At 43.2% G+C, this 16,316-nt stretch overlaps 1 protein-coding gene across 2 annotated transcripts; it reads left to right on the plus strand.

Moving 5' to 3' along the window:
- The first annotated feature begins 3,744 nt into the window (after positions 1–3,744).
- On the plus strand, positions 3,745–14,874 carry STAM2 (signal transducing adaptor molecule 2). 2 transcript variants are annotated; one of them, XM_027695914.1, is made up of 13 exons: positions 3,745–3,829; positions 5,584–5,659; positions 5,872–5,967; positions 7,646–7,792; positions 9,056–9,125; positions 9,442–9,628; positions 10,214–10,308; positions 10,921–11,003; positions 11,173–11,260; positions 11,700–11,754; positions 12,648–12,801; positions 13,808–13,947; positions 14,667–14,874. In XM_027695914.1, the coding sequence occupies exons 1-13, from the start codon at positions 3,792–3,794 to the stop codon at positions 14,872–14,874; spliced, it is 1,437 nt and encodes a 478-aa protein (XP_027551715.1). In that variant the 5' UTR covers positions 3,745–3,791. The 2 variants fall into 2 exon arrangements, with proteins under 2 accessions (XP_027551715.1, XP_027551716.1); XM_027695915.1 differs by having other exon boundaries at positions 10,924–11,003.
- Positions 14,875–16,316: the final 1,442 nt, after the last annotated feature.

The raw sequence follows: 16,316 nt of genomic DNA on the forward strand, positions 1-16,316 counted from the left end.
TTATTTTATTTTGTGTTCCTTTCCTTTTATTCCCTTACATTTGATTTCCTTTTTAATTTTTTTATTTTTTATTATTTATTTTTATTATTTATTATTTATTTCATTTCATGTTCCTTTTATCCTCTTACATCTGATTTCCTTTTTTAATTTTTTTTGTATTATTTTGTATTATTTTTTAAATTATTTATTATTTTTTTCTTTCATGCTCCTTTCCTTTTATTCCCTTACATTTGATTTCCCTTTTAATTTTTTTAGTATTATTTTTTATTATTTATTTTTATTATTTATTATTTATTTGATTTCATGTTCCTTTGCTTTTATTGCCTTGCATTTTTATTTCCTTTTTTAATTTTTTTGTTTAATTTTTTTAATTTTTTATTGTATTTTGTGTTCCTTTCCTTTTATTTCCTTATGTTTTATTTCATTTTAAATTTTTTGGTATTATTTTTTATTATTTATTATTTATTTCATTTCATGCTCCTTTCCTTTTATTCCTTTACATTTTTATTTCCTTTTTAAATTTTCAATATTATTTTTATTATTTAATTTTATTATTTTTATCTTATTTTATGTTCCTTTCCTTTTATTCCCTTATGTTTTATTTCCTTTATAATTTTTTGTTTTATTTTTTATTATTTATTTTTAATTTCTTTTATAATTTATTTTCTATTTAACTTTATATTCCTTTCCTTTTACCTTCAGCTTCCCTCTAAACCCTCACCCTGCTCTCAGTGTCAGCCAGGATATATTAATCCTGATTTCCACCCTGATTTTTGGGGCATTCAGGGCACAAATCCACCCTCATTAGAGCTTGTTTTCCCTGTTTCTTGCATAAAAGAGTGACACAGGTGGAGAAAAAATGTTATTTCCTAGTATATATATATATTTTTTGACCTAGATGGTATTTGGGAAGCCTGGCCCAAGGGAATTGAGGACTGAAATAACAAAATATTTGGGAATTTGAAGGTGGTGGAGCTGGAAAAGATGGAAACGGGCAGGATTTGGGGATTTGCCACGTGTTGCCTGGTTCCAATCCTCAGGATTTCTCTTCCCCCTTTCTTAGGTTTTATTTCTGTGTGTTATCCATCACTTTCTTGGGAAAAAAGGGAAAGGAAATAGTGCAGTGAGCTGGGATAGAGGCTGGAGCACCTTCCAGGAGGAAAAGGTGGGAGGATTGGGATTGTTCACCTGGAGAAGAGAAAGGTCCAGGGAGATCTTGGATCCCCTTGCAGGGCCTAAAGGGGCTCCAGGAGAGCTGGAGAGGGATTTGGGACAAGGCATGGAGGGACAGGACACAGGGAATGGCTTTAAGATGAATAGAGGTTGGTTTAGGTGGGATATTGGGAAGGAATTCTTGGCTGGGAGGATGGGGAGGTGCTGGAATGGATTTCCCGGAGAAGCTGTGGCTGCCTCATCCCTGGAAGTGTCCAAGGCCAGGCTGGAGCAACCTGGGCTGGTGGAAGGTGTCCCTGCTGACACTGGATGAGCCTTAATGTCCCTTCCCGCCCAAACCATTCCATGATTCCATGACACTCCGCTTGGGTTTGGCTGCTGTGTGGTACAGAGACGATCCTGAAAACCTGAAAAGCATTCCCTCTTTTCCTGTGACAGCGTTTGGAGGCAGGAGCTTCCCAAGCTTTTCTCCTTTTGGCAGGAATAGCAGCAAACAATTCCCAGCCCCTTCCCAGCTGCTCATTCCAGTGTCCTCTCCCGGGCTGGCACAGCTCCTGCTGCAGCTGCACATCAGCTCGGGGGACTCACCCACTTCAAAATCACTCCCTGGGCCTTCGCTCTTCCTGCTTTTTAAAAATCCACCAGGCAGCAGAGTGGGATTTGAGTGTTCCTTCTCTCAAAGCAAACTCCGCTCCGGCATTCCTGTGGGAATTGGAGGGATGCAGAGGATCAGGCAGAGCACGGGTTTGGAGTTTGTGTTCTCTTAGCACTGAAAAAAAACCCCTTGGAAAATGTGTCCTCCCCCAGCTGTTCCTTCTGATCAAATGCCAAGTCTGAGCATCTGGGAAGGAGTTATCCTGCAAAATCCTCTGTGGGAAGGAGGGAAGCAGGAGGTGTTTCATTTGGTGCTGGGAGGGTTTGGAGTAGGGCAGCGTTGGGATTGGGATCCTCCCTGGGCAGCGTTGGGATCCTCCCCAAAACAGGCTGTGTGGGTGCAGGAGGAGGGATTTGCCTCTGACATTCCTCCAGGTAGGAATGTGCTGGTTGAGGGAGAGGGAAAAGGCCTGGGAATGGAGGGCAGGGAGCACTGAGTGGGAGCCGTGCTGTGGTTTGGGATGTGGAAGGTGTGGAGTGAGGGATGAACCTGGAAAAAAGGAGGTTCAGGGGGGACCTTCTGGCTCTCTGCAACTCCCTCATGGATCCAGGTGGGAATTAGGCTCTGCTCCCAGGGATCAAGGGACAGGAGGAGAGGGAACGGCCTCAGGCTGTGCCAGGGGAGGCTCAGGTTGGACAGGAGGAGGAATTTCCTCCTGGAAAGGGTGTTGAGGCCTTGGCAGGGGCTGCCCAGGGAGGTTTGGAGTGCCCATCCCTGGAGGTGTCCCAGGAAGGCCTGGCTGTGGCACTCAGTGACAAGGTGGGCATCGGGCACACGGGGCATCCATGACCCTGGAATTCTCATCCAGCCTCAGGGATTCCAGGATTCACTTCCTGGTCAAGCCTGCAATCATCAAACCCTCCTGTAGCCACGGGCAGAGTTGGGATTGTTTCACCCATGGCAGGCAAAGCTGGGCTCCATTTCCACTGAGGGTCCAGGAAAAACTTCAGGACATCCTTGGGAAGCGCTTCCAAGTTTTTTATGGAAGATAAAAGTGCCACTTGTGCCTTCCTGACAAGCACCATGAGGGCAGGGAAGCTGCCCTTGGAAGCATCCAGAGCCCACGGAGTTTTCTTGTTGACCTGCCACCATTTCTCCCTGTTTCCCGTTTGCTGCTCCTGGAAAAAGAGGCAGCTCTCAAAAATCCCAGGAATTCCAGAGGGGTGACCCCAGGCAGTGCTATGGAATCACGTGCCCAGGCTCTTTTCCAGGCCTTGGTGCTCTTTGCCCTTGGCTTTCCGGGCACAACTGGTGGCTGCTGGAATTTGAGGAGCTGGATTCCTGTGGATAACGGGGTTGGATGGGAGGATTTACCCGCTGGGGATGGAGATGGGATTTCAAAAAGCCACTTTCCCTGGCAGAACTTCCCAGGAAACCCCAAGCTTTGTGCACCAAACACTTCAGGATAACCTTCCATGATTGTCCAGCGCTGGGGGTTGGTATATCCAGGGAATCTCCAACCTCCAGGAGATGATTTGGTTCGATTTTAATTTGATTTTTAAAATAAATTGAATATTAATAATAATAATAATTGGCACTTCTCTTTGAATTCAGTTAAAATATCAAGTTGGTGGATTAAAATTAAACCTTAAGGCAGCAAATTTGATGTATAAAATACTTGATTTGCCATTTCTAAAATTGATCTGCAGTATTTACATGGGATTAAAATAATAAAAACTTAAAAGCACAAATAAATAACATGAAGCCTTATCAGTTTATCCCTAAAAAATGAGTGTCCTGCCCATGGCAGGGGGTGGAACAAGAGGAGCTTTGAGGTCCCTTCCAGCCCAAACCATTCCCTGATTCCATGAAATGTTAATTATTGGTCAATATCAATATTAAGGAATGCGATGGGATGTGTTGTCTGGAATCTGAACGGGGTCTGACACTTCATAAATCTGATTTTTTCCTTCCAGAGAAAGCTACAAATGAATACAACACCAGTGAGGATTGGGGGCTCATCATGGATATATGTGACAAAGTCGGGAGCACTCCCAATGGGTGAGTTGGGCCTCGGAATTCCATGGAATTCTGTGGTGGTGTGAAGGATGTTTCAGGGGGAAAACCCTCAAAATGCTCAAATTTCACAAATATGTGGCGTTGGCTCTGAAATTCTTTAAAAGAAATATTCCAGTGGGATTATTCCAGCACAAAACTGAGAACATTCCAGGTTTTTTCTGGAATTTTGCACAGCAGCCCGAGTTGTTTAATGATCCAGCCTAAATTTTGGGAGGTGACTGTGCCAGGAGGAGAAAGGGAAATAGTTCCTTTGCAGGAAAATTCCTATTTATGACGAGAAATTTGGGGTTAATTAGGAGGAAAAATGGGACTGAGGGAGGAGAAAAGGGGAAAAAATAGGGATCAAAACACAGATCACTTGGAATCAGTTGAACTTGGGTGGTAATAGTGGGATAGAAGGGGAATTTCAGGGATCTTACAGTGGCCAAAAGATGTGGAATTTTAAGCTAATTTTTTTTGAGTGATAACATGTTTTTAATTTTTAATTAAACCTCAATTAGTGCACAGGCAGGATTCTGAAGGAATTTAGAATTTAAATACAACTGGTAAATTAAATTCTATAATATATAAGATTATGACACTGAGAAAATTGAGGGGTTTTTGGTTGTTTTGTTGTTTTCTTTGTTTTTTTAAATTAATTACCTCCCACAAGGAATAATAGCAAATCTGTTCCATCTTTTATTAAAAACCAATGGGTTTAGTGCCATTTTTGTTGAGGGAACTGTTTTAAATCTGGTTTTGGAGGAGGGGAGATTGTAATAAATGCAGGATACATTCAAAAATATAACTATAGAAAAATACACAATTAAATCTTATCTATGTAAGTTTTTTCCATGAGATCAAATCCTAAATTCTGAATGTTAAAATCACTTCAGTTTTGGGTACTTTTCATCCCTCCTGCCCATCACTGAGATAATAATAAATAATTATATTATGAGAACAAATAAATATATAACTTAAATAAATATGTAACTTAAAAACAACTAAGTTGACTTTGTTTGTACCTGAAATTATGCTAAAAATGTTAAAAATAAAAGTATATTTCTGTGGCACAGAGACTTTTCTGTGCTTTGCTAATACAGCAGCTCAAGGGATATTAGTTTTCAAAATGCAGCATCAGCTTTTTCAGGGGGATTTCATGTTTTTAGGAGCTCAAAATAATAATGTTAATGAAGCTTTTCATCTGCCTGAACCCATGCAGCTCCTGCTGCCATTAATGCTCATTTAGAGTGGGAAAAACTCCTCAGCTGGAACATTTAAAATGCTGTTTATTGTTCTGTACCCACCTCAGATTGTGCTGAAAGAAATTATGGAATCCTTGTGTCCTCAGGGCTCTGGAAAAGGGGATCCAAGAGCTGGAGCAGCACAAGTTGGAAATTAAATCCTTTGCAGTGGCCTCGAAAATAACCATTTATTTAATAATTTTTTTTATAGTGACATTTCTTCTGTTGTCTAATTCGACTTAATATCATTTTATCCCTTTGTGACTCCCCAGCAGAGTTTGGAAATGGGTCCAGGGGGAAAATGGAGCCTTTTCCAAGCCACTGCACAGATAGGAGGAAACAGGTGGTTAAATCTCTTTTTGAGCCCAGCCCTGGGAGAGGTTTTCAGGTTCGGGGACATTTTTTGTTCAAAACTGTTTTGCCATTTGTTGCTCATCCAGTTGGAGTGTCTGCTCTGCATTTCTCTCTGATTATTCCTGATTATTCCTGATTATTCCTCTGTTCCTTTGGCAGAGCAAAGGATTGCCTTAAAGCCATCATGAAGAGGGTAAACCACAAAGTTCCCCACGTGGCTTTGCAAGCACTGACAGTGAGTAAATCCTCCCTGTTCCCCCCAAAATCACTATTCTTGATGCAACACAGCCTTTATTTAAACAATTAACACCTTTATTAACTTCAGTTAATAACTTCATTACCATGCAGTGCATGTACTAAACACGGGGTTGAATTGAACTCTTTTATTTTGGATTATTTTCACTGTTTTCATGCTTTTTCACAGTTGTATCTCTGCTTTTTTTGCAGCTTTTAGGAGCCTGTGTCTCAAACTGTGGGAAGATATTTCACCTGGAAGTGTGTTCTCGGGATTTTGCCACTGAAGCTCGAGGGATAATAAATAAGGTAAAGCTTTTATAACCTTAAGTTCTGGGAGAGGATTATTTTGGTAATTTCTCTGCTTTATCTCAGCATAACAAAACTAATATTGTGGTTAACACACTTTTTCTAGTTTTGGTGCAGTTGCAGGAACTGCTCTTTGTGTTTTCACTGAAACTTGGGATTTTTACTGTCAAAAATAGTGGATTAAAGAAGTGACAGCTGTTAATACCTCACATGACCTGAGCAGTTTTAATTGAAATTCAAACCTGTGACTCTTCCCAAACTCGATTAATTTGATAATGGTAAATGCAGCTTTTCTTGAGGAGGGTTTTATTGGCCTTGAATGAAACTCTGAAGGGAGAACTGTGAGAAAGTTAAATCACGTTTTTACAAGGAAAAGGGTAAAATCTGCAGGCAATTTTCTAAAGATTCTGAGGGTGTTGAAAGAGAAAATAACCAAGAAATGAAGACTTAAAGGTTGGGGTCCAGCAGCTGATGGGATTTAATCTGGATGTGATGAATTGAAAAGCACAACCAGCTTTTCCCAAATTGCTGCTCCAGCCGGAGCCAAACCTGGTTAATGGGTTAAAAAGGAGTTTTCAGCTCCTTCCACGGGAGCCCTGGAACCATCAGAGGTTGAGCAAAGCAATTAAGGGAACTTAATAAAATTGCTGGGAAGCAAAATTGAGTTCACAGCTCTCCTGCTTCTTGCTTTCTATGGGAAAATAGGTCTGCAAGTGCTCCCCTTTTCTCATTACCCACGGTCCAGGCTGAACCAGGACTCGACCTTCATGGTCTGACAGCTCCTGGAATGCCAGGGAAACCTGGAATCCCACAGGAGGATGGTCTGCTGGAGAGAATTCATCATGGTTTTGGGAAATTATTGATGTTTTACCCCCATCCCTGGCCCATTTTGGGGGGAATAATGTGCAGAGGGCAAATAAAACTGGGAGGAGATTCAGTGGAGTGTAACAAATGTCTTTGTGCTGATCCTGAGCCCATCAAACCACGGCTTGCCTTGGAATCAAAGGCACGTTGGAGCCCAAACCTGTCAATGTTCTCACTGCTCAGAACATGTTTCCAGGCTTCCAGTGGGAGCTGATTCCTTGGCTCAGGAATCTTGGCCAGCACTGCTCTTGTGCAGAGGCTGGAGGAGAACGTGGGAGCAGAGGAACTGCAGACCTGAGCTTGCTCTGCCCCCACTCCAGGCAAACATCTCAGCCCATCCCTGCCCCTCAGCTCCCAGTTTGGGAGGGGAAACTGTGCCATGAGCTGGGTGGCTCTGTGGATAATTCCCTTTTTGTGGGAGAAGCTGATTCAAGGAGACACAGGGATGGTTCAGGGATCAGGGCTCTGTGAGATTCTCTCAGCTGGCAGAAATGTGTTCTGGCATCTGAGGAGGAACTGCAGAGGTCAGGAAAGACAGTGTCTTATATTAGAGCAACTTTTGTGGTTGGGAGGGGAATAACAAAAGGAATGGAGAGAAATTTGAGGTAAAATGGGGGGTAACTTAACACAGAAGGGCAGAAATTTGGGATAAGTGTGCTAAGTGAGGTGGAAACGTGGCTAACATTTGAAAAGTCAAACAGTTTGTCTTTTAACCCTTCCTTAACCACCTTAAAAGGGAATTTAAAATACCAGCACTCCTCCTGTTCATTCTGAGGTTCAAGCACATCCCTTCCTGTGCAATTTTGTCTTCCAGGCTCACCCCAAAGTGTGTGAGAAGCTCAAAACCCTCATGGTGGAGTGGTCAGAGGAATTCCAGAAAGACCCCCAGTGCAGCTTAATATCTGCAACTATCAAATCTTTAAAAGAAGAAGGGGTCACTTTTCCTGCAGCTGGATCACAGGTAAAAGCTGGTTTGGGATACTGTTGGATTCAGTGTTCCTGGGAACAAGGGAAAATATGCCTGGATGTGGTGACTGGAGCTTTGGATCTGAGGAAAGCAGGATCCTGGTTCCTGTTGGGCTCCTCCTTAGGCTGAGCTTCACTTCTGGCCATTCTGCTTTTTTTATGAATTAAAAAAAATGAGAAAATTAGAAAAAGAAGACCAGACTGAAGGCCATCCCATGATGCCCCTGTGAGTTGTTTCGTTTTCTCCCAAAGATTTTTTAGAGCTTCATTTTCCTGTCACCACCTGAAGCTGAAACAATTCTACACCCACACTTGGAATTTGGTGTTTCCTGGCTCTCATTTTGCTGCCATGGAGCACACACCCCTTCACTCTCCCTCCCAGAGCCTCCCAAAGCAAGGGGCAGTGGAATAGAGACATTTGGGAAGAGGATCTGTGCTGTGGTTTCCTTTTCCAGGTCCCCGTTCCCTGTTTGGGCAGTTCCCTGTCCATGTCAGGGGTTGTCCTGGGTTTTGCAGTGGTTTGTTCTTTACGTTTTGTGGTTTATTGTACCTTCTCTGACTGGCAGATATGATGCCAGGTGGTTTCTTTCTAACCTTTATTCTTGATGCTTCTTAATATTTTCATGTTAATTATGAGTCAGGTGCAGATCAGCCCTAAAAATTCCAATGACAGCCCCTATTTCACATTCCTTACCCCAAGTTTACTTTGCTCCACATTAAACACCGAGGGGTTTTTTAACTTCTACAATCTTTCCTTCCTCCACAAAGATGTTTTCACTTCTAAATCCAGGCTATGTGTTAAAACATATGGTGGAAACATGGAAGGTTTGAGCACTGGCACCCAATTCCACTTCCCTGTGGGAATGAAAACTCTAGGAATGATTTCACTGTGCTGGTGTGGAGACTCAGAGGGTTTCAGTCAGCACCTCCCAACTGGGAAGGAGGGGTGAAGGACAAAGGTGCAAAGAGTAATTTCTCACTTTAATAAATATGACTAAATATAATAAATACAACTAAAATAATTATTTAAATGTTACTTGTATTAAATCTCAATATTTATGTTACTTCTTTCCCTGCTGAAAACAAAACCTGGCTGAGGTTCTGCAGACTGGTGATTTTTCTTTCTTGAAAATCATCTTGATTCCTTAAGGCAGCTGACCAGGAACAACTTGGTGCTAATTTTTTTTAAATACATAATTATAGAGATTTGGTTTTTTTTGTTTGTAACCTGAATTTTCTGTTGTTCCTGCCCTTGCAGGCTTCCACCAATGCTGCTAAGAATGGTTCATCAGCCAGCAAAACCAAAGAAGATGAAGATATAGCTAAAGGTAAGTTAGATTTGTGCTCCAGAAGTTCTGTTAAAAAGCAGGGAAATGGGAATTTGGGCTCTTTTCTGCCTCATGGACTTGAAATCAAATTCCCAGCAGGCTGGGAATTGGAATACTGTGCCATTCATGGATTTGGGGTAAGATATATTCTTCCCCATGGCAGCCGTTTGAACTTGAAATTTTAAATCTTAGAGAAGCAGACCACGTTTAAATAACACAATAAATACAATTTTTATTAAATTAAGAAATCAAACCACCTTTGTATACAGGGCTAAGCACACAAGACACCTGATTTTTCTTTCTCCCTTAACTGTAGCCATCGAATTGTCTCTGCAAGAGCAGAAGCAGCAGCAAACAGAGACCAAATCCTTGTACCCGAGTGCAGAAATGCCCCAGAACACCCAGAGCCTGAGGAAGGTGCGAGCCCTGTATGACTTTGAAGCTGTGGAGGACAATGAGCTCACCTTTAAAAGTGGAGAGATTATTTTTGTGTTGGATGACAGGTATAACATGGAGGGGGAACTTTATCCCACCATTATTTATCCCACAAAATATTGTTTTCTTAGGATGGCGAACTTTTCCTCATAGAAACATCCTGTCACTCTGGCCTCCCTCACACCCCTTTATCTTCCTTTTGTCTTTCCATCCTCCTGCTTTTGACCTCTAGTGCAGACAAACTCAAGGATTTCATGCAATTTGTAGTTTTTATGATAAGTGTTAGTTGGTTGTTTGTCATCACAGAGCTGAATTCCAGCTGCTTCCAGCATTTGTTAAATCTCTGGCTATCAAGGAGCACATTTAGTAGGGATAAAAGTGATTATAAATAGCTGAAGTGATTCTTGTTGTTACCACCTGTAGATATGTAGAGAGTTATAAAAGCATCAATATAAAGAATTGATGAATTGTGTTAAGTTTGGAGTGATTCCTGATCCCCTGATTCCTTTTCCTCCCTTCCTTCCCCTCTGCCCCAGCTCCTGGCTGTGGCTTGGTGTTAATCTCTGTACTCAGGATCACAGGTTTGTGTAAAAAGCCTAAAATTTGTCTGTGATTTAATACCCAGGGTTTTTAATCCATCTTTATTCCCCCAGTGATGCCAACTGGTGGAAAGGTGAAAACCACAGAGGAGTGGGGCTGTTCCCCTCCAATTTTGTGACCTCTGACCTGACTGTGGAACCCGAGGCAGGTGAGTCACCTGCCCAAAAACTCAGGAGCTATTTTAGAAAGGCAGGTTTATGCTGCAGCTAATTAGAGCCCCTCAACAAAATAACTCCCTGATAATCAGCCTGGGGAAAGAACTGAGAGACATCCTGCCCTTGTTTCAAACCAGCAACCACAGCTCCCAGCTCGCTGGAATCTCTGTTTTCTCCTCTTAAGTTTTCCATTTCTTCCTCCTCTTACAGAAATTTTGGTTCAGCTCGCCAGAGCTGTTTGTCACTGACATATTACACATGAATCCAGTGAATTTAAAATGTCACATTCTCCCTTCAGACCCAAGAACAACATCCCCACCCGTGGCGGGGGGTTGTCAGAGTCACATTGTTGGCTCCATCCAAGCCCAGGAGACCAAAATAAACCTCAGCACTCAGGACTTGGCTGGAAGGGAATGTTTTGGAGGTGGTTTTTTAGCTTTTAGGTTTTCCAGGCAAACCCATTTGCCTTTCACTGGGTGCATCACTGCTTGAAGCACTTACTCAAACATCTCTGCCCTTTAAAGAACTGATGGATTGCAGGGAAGAAATGTGTGTTTTAAGTTAAGGTAGAGCTGCAGAAAAGAAACTCATCTTTGTTCTTCCAGCAGCTGTGGATAAAATCTCTGTTCCTGAGGATACTGCAGAAGAAATCAAGAAAGCAGAGCCTGAGCCAGTTTATATAGATGAGGTATGGAGCCACTTTAAATGTAAAATATTGCTGAGCTTTTACATCCTTTTGCTGCTGGATGCTGGCAGATAATTCTTTTTGCATAAAGAACTTTTATTTGAAAATTCAAATAAACCATCTCTGCGATGGCTGAGAAATAAAAGTTCTTCATCTTCTCTTCACCTTCCAGGATAAGATGGATAAAACCCTGCAGGTGCTCCAGAGCATAGATCCTACAGATTTAAAGCTTGATTCTCCAGATCTTCTCGACTCAGAAGGTACTTGGAGCACTGAGCTATTTTTCTATATTATTTCTGCTCACACAAAATTACCTTTTGTGGCTCGAGCTGGTGGTTCTTTTGTGTTTATTTTAAGCTTAGAGGAACCGTGGTCTGTACCAAGAGAGTGCCGGAGAACAGTTTCTCTCCCAGTGGGAGTGTGGGGCTCTGTGTATAATTTGAATTTCTTTAATAGTTCCAAGCCAGCTCCATGTTTAGCAGAGCAATTTGCATAGCTTCCAGCTCCCAGAAAATGCCTGAGCTTTGCAAGATCCAAATCCCAGCTCTGAGCTGAGCAGTTATCGAAAGAACATGAAAAAAATTGGATTTTTACCCGGCTACGCAAAAATCAATTGCTTGTTTCAATAAATGCTTTTGGCTGCATTTAAACTCTTAATTTGTGCAAGATATTAACTGCCTCAACACTTTGTGCTCACAGATATCTGCCAGCAGATGGGTCCAATGATAGATGAAAAACTAGAAGAGATAGACAGGTGAGCCTAACAAAGCTTCTCCTATTTCCTGATTTACTTCAAATTGTGCAGTTAGAATAACTTTTTTTAATTTTTTTTTGGTGCTTTCATCTCCCAAGCTGGAAAACTTTGCAAGGAAACTGCGACAACCCTCCCTTTATTTTTTTTAATGCTGAAGGATTGAGTTCCCAGGGGGTGCACTCAGATTTGGTTGCTGCTCTCCAAAATTTCCTGCACAAGTCATGGGTGCATTTTATTTTGGCATTTTTTTTTGGCTGCTTTGGCCAGAGGTTGGAATTATCAGTGTCCTGCTCACCATCCATGACAGGAAAATCTATTCAGTGTTATCTTCACCTCTCCCTCCCCAGATTTGGGCTTCCAAGACCTGAAGGAGCCAGGAAAGATGGAGAGAGACTTTTTACAAAGGATGAAGGGACAGGACACAGGGAATGGCTTCACACTGCCAGAGGGCAGGGATAGATGGGATATTGGGAAGGAATTCCTGGCTGGGAGGGTGAGGAGTCCCACAGAAGCTGTGGCTGCTCCTGGATCCCTGGAAGTGTCCAAGGCCAGGTTGGACGGGGCTTGGAACAACCTGGGCTAGTGATGATCCTTAACTTCCCTCCAACCCAAGCCATTCCATGATTCTGTGATTTCTGGGGATATTTGGGGGTGACAATACCCCTGGCAGTTGCTTTGTCTCCTGGCAGCTCTGGGGAGGGACAGTTTTGCACCACTTGGGCTCTCCCTCCAGTCCCAGAACGGCAATTTTCCAATATAAATGGGTAAAAACTTGACCATTTTCCTTTTAAGGCTTAATTTTTCTTGCACATTCCAGGCTGTTTAACGAACCACTTCCCTTTTTTGCCCCCTCTGAAGAAGCTCAGTGTCTTTATCCCTTTGTTTTGAACCAGGAAACATTCCGAGTTGTCGGAGCTGAACGTGAAGGTTCTGGAAGCTCTGGAGCTCTACAACAAGCTGATGAATGAGAGCCCCATGTACTCAGCCTACTCCAAACTCCACCACCCTGCACAGTTCCCACCCACATCCTCAGGGGTCTCTGTGCAGGTCAGTCTCCCTGGGATCTGGGAATAGAAGTTGGGATTTGTGTTTGGAAGGATGACATCAAACACGAAGCAAACCCACGAGCAGCCTCACACTGCCTGGGGGGGCTTTTCACAGCCTTGCCAGGAAAACCTGAGGGATGCACTGATGGCTCTGCTTGGCCAGTATTGAAAATTCCACAGGATTCCTCCCATGATTCCTTTTTTTACACTTGGAATTGTGTGTCTCAGCTCCTGCTGTGAGTCATGTCAGTCCCCGAGTGGAACGTTCCCTTCTTCTCTAATAGAGGGGACGGGGGTGAACTGCAATATAATATTAATCCCAAGTGTGGTTTTTTTTCCTAAATATGGAAACACCCCCCTTTTAGGTCCTTTTAAAGGAATGAACATGTTCCATCAGTTCTAATACACGGATAATAACATATTTATTAGTTGCAAACACATATTCAGGCTCAGGAGTGTTTTACGGTGTCCCCAATGTGCCTACTGAGGGCTCGAGGAAAAAACAGAGGAGAGGGAGAGGTTTTAAAGCACAGAATGAGGGTTTTTACTTGAAGTGAATTTTACTTTAATGTTAATTGTTCAGTGGGAAAAGAATAGTTGCCATAGCAACTGCCAGATCTGAAAATATGTCAGTTAAAAGTAATTCCGTGTCCTTAACTCCCGGTGACGATGGAAAATTCATTATATTTGGAGGTTAGAAAGTAATTTAAGCCAAAAGGCAACTGGAGTTTGCTGCTCCTTCCAAGATTCCTGCTTCCAGTGGTCAGAAATGCTGGATAATGCTGGCCATGCTGGGCTTGGAGTGGTTATTTGGGACAAACTTCCCATAAATCATCCCAAATCCAAACCCAGTGAGCTCCTTAGTCCTGTGATACCTGAATTTTGAGGAAATCTCATATTATTTAAGCCAGAAATGCAAGAAATTAAAGGGGTTTTTATCTTTCTGATGGTTTGATTTCCAAAATGTGCTGAAGAAATCTCAGGTTCCTGCTGGATTTTCTTTGCAGTCGTATCCCGTGCAGCCTCCCAGTGGGAATTACATGATCCAGGGGGTCCAGCAGGTCTCCATGTCCCCAGGGTACAGCCTGGCACCTCAAAGCCTCAATTCTTCAGGAGCCACTCAGCCCCCTCAAGCTGCTTATTTAAGGTATGGAGCCACCAAATTCCTCTCCCAGGTGGGAATTTTGCTGCTTTGCCTGGAAGTGCCACGTTCTTGCCATATTTATATTTGCAGTGACACGGAATTTTGAAAGGAAAACACCAATTTTACTGAACTGAGTATCAGTGGGAACTTTATTAGGGATAAAATTGGATGTTTCCCAGGAAGTTTTTGAGGGAGGAAGGTTGAAAAGGAACCTCAGACTTCAGGTTTAACCACCCAGCCCCAGAGAGTAAAAATTAAAGAGATTCCACAGATATTCAATATATTAATTCAATATATTTCACAGAATATTCTGAGTGGGGAGGGACCCACAAGGATCATCGAGTAGCAAAACTGTTGAAGAATTTTGGGGGTGAAAACAATTTTCCTGCAAAAACCATAAAAACCTGCCAAGTTACAGGCATGAAAATTATGGAAAGGGAATATTCCTGGGAAATTCTCTGTTTATTAACAGGGGAGAGTAACAGGAGGGAAACCTGGGGCTGCAGCTGGTTTAGTTTGTGAGGGTGTGTGTGTAAAAAATGTGTTTTTGTAGCCAGAAAGCCACTGAATACCTTGAAAAATGACCGTTTTGTTCACGTTATGTTCAAATTTATATGCTTTTAAAGCCCTGACTTGCTCTTGGAGCAGCCAGTGGTGTTGTTTGTAAACTGGTTGTGGGGTGGATGGCCATGAGTGGTGAGAGTTGTGTTGTCTCCCTGCAGCCCAGGCCCCGAGCCGGCTCTGCCGCAGCCCTTCCCGAATCCCGGCCCGGCCGCCTTCCCCCAGCACCAGCTGGGAATGCCCGTGGACATGGCAGCATTCCAGAGCAGCACAGCCACTCTGCCTCAAGGACCAGGTTATCCCGTGGCAGTTCCCTCTCACTCCCTCCTCCAGCAACAAACAAATTACCATCAGCAGCCTCTGCTTTAAAACCACCAGCTCCTCTTCCTGAATTAGGGAATGACCACCCGGCCTAATGATCTTTCTGAATCCCTGTCATGGAATATCAAAGCACATCTTCCTTTTCCAATAACCCAGCTCGCTGCAGAGTAAAAATAGGCACCAGCTCTGATGGTGATTTGCATATTTGCATCTCGAACTAGATTAGGGGATGGTTTAAAATAATTCCAAGATTCCTTCGAGCCCTTTTTTTCCTGCGCTTTCAGGAAACGCCACTCGTGAGTCTTTGAAAGATGGTCCCAAAATAATTCCCTTTTAAATGTGTTTCTGGAAGCTGGAGGAAGCTGAGACGTCACTTTTGCCTCCTCTGGTGTCTCCTGTGATCCTTCTGTCCCGGTGGCTTTAGGGAATCTCTGCAGTTCGGAGACCCGGAATGGGAGCGATCCGTGAATCCAGCGGGAAGAGGGTTTGATACGGTGACAGCGAGGATGTGATCCTGTGGGAACAGGAGGTTTTTCCAGTGCTGCCTCGGGATGTTTTGGAAAACCCAGAGAACTGGAGCGTTCTTCTTGAAGGAAACAAGTTTGACCAGAATTCCCTTGTCTTTTGGCAGAGGTGGCACTGCAAGCACAAGTCTCCTTGGGAAGAGCTGGCAAGGGATGCTCCCGGCCGGATCCAAGGTGCTGAGCCAGGAACTTGCACAGAATCTCTTTTTCTTTTCCTTTTTGGATGTATTTAGGAAGTGAAGGAGCATTGTACTTCCTTGTGGGAAAGGAGGGGGCTCGAGGATGTTTGGAGCTCCTTCAGACTGTGAGGATCTGCCTTGTTCCCCTTCCAAGGGGGAGCTGAGTGGAACAGGAATCGCCTCGATGGGACCAGGGGGTTCTTCCTCTCTTGGATTTCCTTTCTCTGCCACCATGGCCGTGTCTAAATAACCATGGATCACAGAGGAACTCTTGGGAAAGGTGGATTTAAGGCAGAATCCATGTGCTGGTGGGTGGGAATGTGCTCCCCACACAAAGAGTGGAAAACAACAGCCGTGTCCCTGGAGCTGGGAAGTGTGGCTGAGAAAAGAAATCCAAGGATTTCTTCCCTGATGCACTTTTTAAAGGGGTGGGGTTTGTACGAGGGAGCAGATGAGCTGGATTATCCTTATCCATATCCTGGGAATGTGGGATTTCTTTCTTTTTTACTGTTTCAACACTGAAAAAAAATCACTTCATCCTGTTCCTTTTCCCTCCTCACTGTAGCAAGGTCACATCCATACCTGCTCTAACAACCTGTGGGGAGTAATAACCCTGAGACTGGGGAAATAATGGAAGCAATTCACTGATAAAAACATCTGGATTAAATCCATGGAGCTCCCAGGTGTCTCCATAGGTATTTTTGGTGTCTGAATTCTGTCCCCAGTTGGAATTCCCAGATTCTGGGCTGTTGAGTGACCCAACCCCCCCTTCACTCAGCACCTCCTC

The sequence above is a fragment of the Neopelma chrysocephalum genome, unplaced genomic scaffold (assembly GCF_003984885.1).
Source record: "Neopelma chrysocephalum unplaced genomic scaffold, ASM398488v2 Primary Assembly neopelma1_103b, whole genome shotgun sequence".
Lineage (NCBI taxonomy): Eukaryota > Metazoa > Chordata > Aves > Passeriformes > Pipridae > Neopelma > Neopelma chrysocephalum.